General features: G+C 47.5%; 1 protein-coding gene across 1 annotated transcript; it reads left to right on the forward strand.

Annotated features, from left to right (window-relative positions):
- Nucleotides 1-6919: 6919 nt before the first annotated feature.
- Nucleotides 6920-9172, forward strand: dacha (dachshund a; the record flags this gene model as incomplete). The annotated part of the gene is made up of 2 exons (XM_084436801.1): nucleotides 6920-7452; nucleotides 9124-9172. Exons 1-2 carry the CDS (start codon nucleotides 6971-6973, stop codon nucleotides 9170-9172), a joined length of 531 nt encoding a protein of 176 aa, XP_084292927.1. The 5' UTR covers nucleotides 6920-6970.
- Nucleotides 9173-10000: the final 828 nt, after the last annotated feature.

Consider the following 10000-nt stretch of genomic DNA (forward strand, 5'->3'; position numbering starts at 1 on the left):
AATAAATACACAAATTAACAAACCAAAAAGATCCACATGCAGTAGAGGAGTGAATGAGAAGGCAGAGTATGAGTGTGAGGAGGTTGTTGTGTTGTTGTGTTGTTGTGCTGGTTTTCTCTCAGTCTGTGACATCACTCACATACTGTACCCGTCTGCTTCTATGGCGCTGAGACTGTGTTCTCCAAGTATGGGTTGCATTCTAGTCTGGTCAGAGAGTGTATCAACGTTTTTTAATTTACGTTTAATTTTTGTAAAGAACTTTGTCCTAATTTCCTCATGTTCTATATTGTAGAAGGAAATGTTGCACATATGAATATAACATTTGATGTCTCTTTTTTTAGATAAATATCAAATTTGATGGCTCTTTTTTGAATGTCGATTAGAAGAGGGGATTGGCCAAGTTCCGCTCTGTGTGCATTACGTGGAGTTTTTCTTTGGATTTTAGAATGTATTTACAAAATACAGTTTGATGTTTGTCCAAAATAGGAAATTCCTAGTAGCCAATGGATGCCACACCTCACTACCTTATATGGCCATTGGTTGAATTACTGATTTGAAAACTTTCAGCCAGATTTGAATTGGAATATTAATTTGGATAGATGATTTGAATAAATGAGGGTGGAAATGTCAGTGGTTCAGTGGTTTTGTAGAAATCCAGTTTGTCTTTTCCTCAGGATGTTGTGATGACTGAGAAAATGCTGTTGTCTCTAGTTAATAATAGAGCAGAACTTCTTCCCCAGGTTGCTGCTGACACACATTCCTCTATAATTATCATGGTCTAATCTATCCACATTTTTAAAGATCAGTGTTATTAGACCTTTGTTCCAGATATCAGGGAAACAGCCCACACTTAAAACCATGTTGAATAATTTCACATTTCATTTTTTAAAATGTTAAAATATAAATGTAAATACAAATACTGTAGGTGAATTTAGTGAATTAATAAGTGTAATATTTACAAATTAAATAACTTCTCAGTTTGTATGTACAGTGTGTCTATGTCCAGTGATCAGTGTGGTGTTCAGGGATACTGATGGACAGTCTTTATGGTGGCTGTGTTCCATTGGACGTCCTTTTCCTGTCACAGATCTTGTTGCTCTGTTTGCACGTTGCTAAACAGTATTTCCCCCAGACGATATGGGAGTTTTTTGTCATTAGACATGTTTTCAAAATCTGTGTATCTTCTCATGTATCTCTGATGTCCTGGTGGTAGTTGACAGGTAGTTAAAAAGTGAAGCTTGTTTTCCACCTCTTTTTTGTGCAGTGGGTGCTCAGTCTGTCTTCTCCAGGGAGCAGGTCTGCCTGTGGGGGCTCAGTCTGTCTTCTCCAGGGAGCAGGTCAGTCTGTGGAGGCTCAGTCTGTCTTCTCCAGGGAGCAGGTCTGTCTGTGGAGGCTCAGTCTGTCTTCCCCAGGGAGCAGGTCTGTCTGTGGGGGCTCAGTCTGTCTTCTCCAGGGAGCAGGTCTGTCTGTGGAGGCTCAGTCTGTCTTCTCCAGGGAGCAGGTCTGCCTCTGGGGGCTCAGTCTGTCTTCTCCAGGGAGCAGGTCTGTCTGTGGAGGCTCAGTCTGTCTTCTCTAGGAAGCAGGTCTGTCTGTGGAGGCTCAGTCTGTCTTCTCCAGGGAGCAGGTCTGTCTGTGGAGGCTTAGTCTGTCTTCTCCAGGGAGCAGGTCTGCCTCTGGGGGCTCAGTCTGTCTTCTCCAGGGAGCAGGTCTGTCTGTGGAGGCTCAGTCTGTCTTCTCTAGGGAGCAGGTCTGTCTGTGGAGGCTCAGTCTGTCTTCTCCAGGGAGCAGGTCTGCCTGTTGAGGCTCAGTCTGTCTTTTCCAGGGAGCAGGTCTGCCTGTGGAGGCTCAGTCTGTCTTCTCCAGGGAGCAGGTCTGCCTGTGGGGGCTCAGTCTGTCTTCTCCAGGGAGCAGGTCTGTCTGTGGAGGCTCAGTCTGTCTTCCCCAGGGAGCAGGTCTGTCTGTGGAGGCTCAGTCTGTCTTCTCCAGGGAGCAGGTCTGTCTGTGGAGGCTCAGTCTGTCTTCTCTAGGGAGCAGGTCTGTCTGTGGAGGCTCAGTCTGTCTTCTCCAGGGAGCAGGTCTGTCTGTGGAGGCTCAGTCTGTCTTCTCCAGGAGCAGGTCTGCCTGTGGAGGTTCAGTCTGTCTTCTCTAGGGAGCAGGTCTGTCTGTGGAGGCTCAGTCTGTCTTCTCCAGGGAGCAGGTCTGCCTGTGGAGGCTCAGTCTGTCTTCTCCAGGAAGCAGGTCTGTCTGTGGCGGTCTCTCTCGATGGCGAGGCTGTGCTCGCTGAGTCTGTACATATAAGGACTTCCTTAGTTGTGGGTCCGTCACCGTGCTCAGGTATTCTGCCACTGTGTGTTCTCTGTTTAGGGCCAAACAGCATTCCAGTTTGCTGGTTTTTGGTAGATTCTTACCAATGTGTCAGATAGTTTTGTTTTTGTGTTGTGTGGTTTAGTCTGGTGGGGTTTCTGTCTGCTGGCTCTGCTGGTGTTTGTGTTTGAGACCCAGGACCAGCTGTCTGAGGGGACGTCTCTCTGTAGTCTCTCTGTGTTTGAGTCCCAGGCCCAGCTGTCTGAGGGGACGTCTCTCTCTGTAGTCTCTCTGTTTGAGTCCAAGGCCCAGCTGTCTGAGGGGACGTCTCTCTCTGTAGTCTCTCTGTTTGAGTCCCAGGACCAGCTGTCTGAGGGGATGTCTCTCTGTGTTTGAGACCCAGGCCCAGCTGTCTGAGGGGACGTCTCTCTGTAGTCTCTCTGTGTTTGAGTCCCAGGACCAGCTGTCTGAGGGGACGTCTCTCTGTAGTCTCTCTGTGTTCGAGACCCAGGACCAGCTGTCTGAGAGGACGTCTCTCTCTGTAGTCTCTCTGTGTTTGAGACCCAGGCCCAGCTGTCCGAGGGGACGTCTCTCTGTAGTCTCTCTGTGTTTGAGACCCAGGCCCAGCTGTCCGAGGGGACGCCTCTCTGTAGTCTCTCTTTGTTTGAGTCCCAGGACCAGCTGTCTGAGGGGACGTCTCTCTGTGTTTGAGTCCCAGGACCAGCTGTCTGAGGGGACGTCTCTCTGTAGTCTCTCTGTGTTTGAGTCCCAGGACCAGCTGTCTGAGGGGACATCTCTCTGTGTTTGAGTCCCAGGACCAGCTGTCTGAGGGGACGTCTCTCTGTAATCTCTCTGTGTTTGAGTCCCAGGACCAGCTGTCTGAGGGGACGCCTCTCTGTAGTCTCTCTGTGTTTGAGTCCCAGGACCAGCTGTCTGAGGGGACGTCTCTCTGCAGTCTCTCTGTGTTTGAGACCCAGGAACAGCTGTCTGAGGGGACGTCTCTCTCCAGGTGAGGCCTTTGTTATGGAGTGTGTCTGAGTCACTCTCTTTGAGGTGATTATAAAATGTAATTGCTCTCTTTTGAATTTTGATAATTAGTGCATATTGTCCTAACTCTGCTCTGCATGCATTGTTTGGGGTTATTCGTTGGATGCGGAGAATGGATTTGCTGAATTCTCCATGCAGTCTCAATTGTGTTTGTTCCATTGTGTAAAGTCTTGGTTAGCAAGTGGACCTCGACAACTGTAAAGGGACACGGGTTCTATAACAGAGTGAAGTGTTTTTAGACAGATTAGGATTGGATGTCCAACTTGATGGTAAATAAATGGTAAATGGACTGCACTTATATAGCGCTTTTCCACCTTAGCAGCACTCAAAGCGCTTTACAATGGCCTCTCATTCACCCATTCACACAAACACTCACACACCAATGGCAGTAGCTGCCATGCAAGGTGCTAACCTGCTCATTGGGAGCAATTTGGGGTTAGGTGTCTTGCTCAAGGACACTTTGACATGTGGACAGTCGGAGCTAGGATTCGAACCACTGACCCTTCGATCACTGAACGACCCGCTCTACCAACTGAGCTACAGCCGCATAGAAAGCCCTCTCTCTCTCTCTCTCCCTCCGTCTCTCCTGGACCAGGATGGACTGCCTCTCGTTTCTAGGTTCAGACAGAACCCTTTTGGGGTTCTGCAGGGTTCTACAGCTTTGCTTCCGTGTAGCATCCTGCAAAAGGTGCTCTTCGGGGCACAAATGTTTCTGTCTGTCCTGAAAGGGGTTCTACCTTAAACATTTGGGTTCCCCTGTTCCCTTTGAATGGTTCTACACAGCACTATTTGTTTTCAGATTGTAGAACTAAAGGCTGCAGTTTTATTCAAATGAGGAGAGTCCATCAGGCACATGAGAGAGAGAGAGAGAGAGAGAGGGAGAGAGGGAGAGGGCGGAAGAGAGAGAGAGAGAGAGGGAGAAAGTGTAATGAATTTATAACGTTGTAATGGATGGATATCTATCACGAGTGACATTGAAATTAGGAACACATTCAATTACAATCAGCAGTAATTTATTGTTGTTATTGATCTGTGTTGTGTGTGCATTAATAAAAACATGCCAGTGTTGTGGAGGAGATGGGGTGTTCTGCAGATGGCCTGGCTGCAATATTTCACCTCAATATTACTAAGAGGGGGGGTGGAGGAACATGCTTACTGTACACACACACACACACACACTGTCTCTCTCTCTCTCACGCAGACACACACACACACTTTCTCTCTGCTTGGAGTTCCAGAGACACACAAACATAATGTCTCTCTTTCTCACACACACACACAGTCTCTCTTGCTCTCTCTCTCTCTCACACACACACACACACACACACACACACACTCTCTCTCTCTCCCTCTCTCCGCTCGTCTCTTCCCCAGACACCGGTGCGTTCTATTCTAGATCACCTGCTAATGTGTTCCATATCTATAGTTCTATATCACCTGCTAATGTGTTCCATATCTATAGTTCTATATCACCTGATAATGTGTTCCATATCTATAGTTCTAGATGAACTGATAATGTGTTCCATATCTATAGTTCTAGATGAACTGATAATGTGTTCCATATCTATAGTTCTACATCACCTGATAATGTGTTCCATATCTATAGTTCTAGATGAACTGATAATGTGTTCCATATCTATAGTTCTACATCACCTGATAATGTGTTCCATATCTATAGTTCTAGATGAACTGATAATGTGTTCCATATCTATAGTTCTACATCACCTGATAATGTGTTCCATATCTATAGTTCTAGATGAACTGATAGTGTTCCGTCCCAACACTCCATCACCCAGTGGGCTGCTGGGAGGTGGAGTTTAACACAGAATTTACTCTGAGCAATGAGTTGCCACTCTGCACAGAGACAGGCTGGCCCACCCTGATCTCCATCAGAGCGCGGGGGCCGGGATGGGCTATGGTAATCAGGTAATCATCCAGATTAAAGAGCGTATGAAGGAACGAGGTGCGAATGAAACGCAGGTAAAATATGTATCTAATTTCCAGATTGGCAACAAGCTTTTTTTTAATTTAACCGGGTACTTGCGAGTGGAATTTGCATGGCATTTAAACAGTCGTTGGAGTATTAATCTCCTGCACTAAGATGAGAAGGCCTAAAGGTTAAGCATCACTCCTGTTTTCATTTCAGACACTTCTCGCTATTAGAAAGGTTTGCATTTGAAATAGCGCCATCTGTTTGAGAGGGCTGCCAGTTATCTAGTCTATTCTGGGTTTAAAACGTTATAGATGCCGAAGACAAATGGATAGGTTTGGATTCACATGAAAACAAGCCAGACGTTTAGAGTGACGGGGTTATTATGAGCTTTAAACGATGAATTAGGCAGCTGAGGTGAGTCGTTTGATACTGGGAGAAATGTTCCACGTTGTTAAGTTCATAAAAGAAAATAACAGTTAGGTCACCTTGGGGCTTGTCCTGCAGCTGCCCAGCGACTATCACCGTCTGTCCAAATGTGTGTTTCAAATCTAATCATCCGTTTGATTCAATTGAATGCAATGTAATATTCATACGGTGTAAATAGCCGATTGGACCCGGGTGTTCCTCCGGTAGGCTATGCTCCTCTTCAGAGCGGGTTATATCTGTGTGCCTGGGTTCCGGGGCCGGCCTGCAGTGAGGGTGCTCGGCCTCCAGGGCGGCGATGCTGAGCTGCAGTAGGAGTGCTCGCCATCGGGACTCCGGTGCACCGGTACAGCCTCAGAGAGACCAGCGGGACTCCGGTGCACCGGTACAGCCTCAGAGACCAGCGGGAGAGGCACGAGGAGCACCGCAGCCGAGCAGCACACTTCACACTACAGGGAATTAAAACGCATACACGGCCGTAGAAAATATGTTTGTCTGTGTGTCTGCGTGCGTGTGTAGTAGTTGTACTAGTAGTAGTAGGCTAATAGTAGGCTAGTAGTAGGCTAGTAGACTAGTAGTAGTAGGCTATTTCGCTAAAACCTACATTCCCCATGGATTGTTGTGTGAAGATTTCGTATAACAACACAACTTGCTACTTCAGAACTACAACCAACTTGACTGATAACCGGGTTATTCTCTCGCGCCTCCGTGGTGGCTATTCTCCTCTGGAGTGACGTAGACCGACCGTAAACAGTGCACTTCCATTTGCAGTAGCATCCTAATCGGGACAGGCTAGCCTACATACAACTGTTAACGGCAATTAAGTGCGCAGCTGTAAGACATGAGGATCCGTGCTTCCCACAGTAGCGGTGGAGTAACTGAGGCTCCAAAGTCTGTGAAAAGTTGCTCTGGAGCACCGGAGAATCCGTCAGCAGAGTCCCTCCCCCTCTCTCTGGGGGATCTGCCAGTCACGGTCTGAGCACCAATAGGACGCCGGCCATCCAGCTAGCGCTCTCCTGATTGGCGGTTGCGGATGCCACTCCGGACCTCGGTGGGCTGGATCAATGAGACGGTGAGTGTGCCGGAGCTCAGTCCGGCCAGCGCACTTGTGAGATCGGTGGTTGTCCGTTACCGACTATCCGAGAGGAGCGCGTGTACATGTTTAACGTCAACAGAAAACGAGAGCGAGAAGAAGAAGAAGACGAAGAAGAGGGAAAACAAGAACAGAGGGAGCGCGAGGACCAGGAAGAAACTAGAGAAACTATGGCCGTATCAGCTACCCCTCCGGCGCTCGCGCCCACCTCCGCCCCGACTCCCGGCAGCTTGTTCCGCTCGGATCCGCTGTACACGAGCCCCTCCGAGTCACCGCGACTGACCAGCAGCATGATCAACTCCTTCATCGGCGGCGGCGGAGGGAACGGTACCGGGAACGGGACCGGCGCGAGCGGCAACAACGAGTGCAAGATGGTGGAAGTGCACGGGGTCAAGGTGGCCTCGTTCATCGTGGACGGGCACGAGCTGATTTGCCTCCCGCAGGTGTTCGACCTCTTCCTCAAGCACCTGGTGGGCGGACTGCACACCGTCTACACCAAGCTGAAGCGGCTGGACATTTGCCCGGTAGTGTGCACGGTGGAGCAGGTCCGTATCCTCCGGGGACTCGGGGCCATCCAACCCGGGGTCAACCGCTGCAAGCTCATCACCCGTAAGGACTTCGAGGCGCTGTATAACGACTGCACCAACGCTAGGTTAGTCGGGGTCTAGTTTTACTCACTTTCCAGCACTGCTTCATGTCCAGCTCTCAGTGTGTGTGTGTTTGTGTGGGTGTGTGTGCGTGTGTGTGTGCCAACGTATATCTGTGCGTACAGTCAACAGAGAGTTTCCATACTAACTTTATTACAGAGAAATACAATCGATTAGGTGGTTTCTTCGTCAGAAAGACCTGGTTGGGATCCAAGAGTTGTTTCAGCGCTGCAACTACACGTTAATGGAATCATCAAAGCACTGGACAGTGTGGAAAGTAGAGACAGATCTTTGGTAACTTCTGTACTCGACCCCCCCCCCCCCCCTCTCTCTCTCTCTCTCTCTCTCTCACACACACTCACACACACACACACACACACACACACATTAGTCTATCTTACATAAATACACCTCTCCGTGTCGTGGCACATAGGCTACATTAAGCGTTTACGCAGCTCCACACTCACCATAAAAAGCCACTCAGTAATTCACTAATTCAACGTGAATATTTCGTTGAAAGATGTCAGAGTTTATTAAGTAATCAGGCCATTATTAATTTGACTTTTCATCTACAGAATTGTGGCTGTTTAAGTAGGCTACTTTTGTTTCTCCCCCCCCCCCCCCCCCCGGACACACAGTTCGTTTCGTCCTGCTTTCCTCGGAGGCTTGGCTGACAGACTATCGAAACAGCCTGTGCTGAATTAGAAGATTGTCCCGTAGAAGACTGTCGATGTTCAGAAGAGCCCTCCTGCGCGTGCAGCCCCCTCGCGCCTTCCCGAGGATGGTCACGGGCGGGTCTCTGATTAGTTTTATGGAGCACGTCTGTCTCGAGCTCCGTGTTTGTTTTAGAGGTCTCGTGAAGTCTCATTCCGCCAGAGCCCGGCGTGTCATCTCTGAGGTTTACATTATTTTAATTGCATAGATTAAAACACACGTTCATGTAAATGCGTAAAAACGCATTGCAAGACTTTCAGCACATTTTTGCGTCCGCACTTCAGACCTGTCAACTCTGAGAGAATAGAATGAAAACAAAACTACATGATTATCGATCTAATTTGTATTGTTAAGACATGACACACTGGTAATTTTAAATTCTCAATTCATGCATAGGCCATAGCCTATCATTTATAGAGAACTTTTGAATAGGTCACTTTATGCACGCAACACACAATCTCTATTTCATATCACATTATAGCCTACAGATTTATTTACACAACAGTTAAATCTAAACAACCCTGATTTAATGTTTTTTTAATCGCCTATCCTACTCCCAGACTCTCTCTCTCTCTCTCTCTCTCTCTCTCTCTCTCTCTCTCTATCTCTCTCTCCCCTCGAGCTGCTCTCCGCCCTGCTGCCCGCGCGCTGCTCCCTCCGTCCGTGCTGCCGCCCGCGCGCGCCGTGGCCGCAGATGTTGCTTGTGTTTAATAAATCACTTCGACACATCAGACCAGATCACCACGGACGCACTCTACGCTCAGTTTGAAGTCAGAATGTTATTCTTCGGCTGGTTATCCAGACAGATGTGGTATAGTGTTCCCGTACACAGCGAGCCTTGAGACTGACTCTAAAGGGCACCGTGCCCCCCCCCTTAGCCCCAGCTCCAGCTCCGGGCCCTCGGGGTGTCTTTCCCATTGTCTCCGTGGACCGGGACGGTCTAACTTTCTCTCTCTCCGCAGCGCCGCGCTGCGCGTCTCCCCCGGCCGCAGCCGCAATAAGCCACGCTGATTATGCGCCACAAAGGATCCTGGAGCTGCTTTATGTCCTATAGACTCACATGAAATAAACACGTCAGACAGACAGACTGAATGCCGCACCAAAACGGCATGAAATAGCGGTCTGCTATGCATTTGAACGGCTTAATAGTAGGCTAGTAATAGTAGGCTATAATAATAATAATAATAATAATTAACAATAACAATACTTATAATAACAATAGGCCTTCCAAACTATCAATAGTAAGCTACACACAATAAAAATAATAACAAGCATACTCGCCTAATTATAATAACAACAATAGCCTAACAATAATAATTAGGCTACAATAGACTAATAATACTAGCCTACTACCACTGCTACTACTAGGCTACTAATAGCCTAATAATAATAATCATCATCGTCATTCTGAAATTAGACTAGTCTACTAACATTTTACTTTTTACGTTTTCAGAAATCCCCCCGTCTGACGAGGGCAGGGAATGAGTTTCTAAATTATTGACTCACGTTGAAGAGAACGTTTTTTTTTTTAGGTTCTATTGTTTCTAAACATTTACAGGACATGTCATTTATTTAAGGATTTATCTGTTCATCAAATCATGTTCTGTGTTTGTGATATTTTAGTTCTACTGTAGGCTACTATTCTGTAGAAACATTTTAGACCAGCATCTTGACGGCGGGAACTTCCAGCGCATTCTCGCGCTTTCCCGGTTCACGTGCCGTGGGCGCGCGGGTGACCTGAGCAGCAGGTCTATTGATTACAGATAAACTGACGGTTGTCCTCGGAGCCTATAGTGAATTTATATTTATATTTATCCTATCCTAGAATCTTTGTCCTCT

Source organism: Borostomias antarcticus, assembly GCF_949987555.1.
Source record: "Borostomias antarcticus genome assembly, chromosome: 1".
Classification (NCBI taxonomy): Eukaryota; Metazoa; Chordata; class Actinopteri; order Stomiiformes; family Stomiidae; genus Borostomias; species Borostomias antarcticus.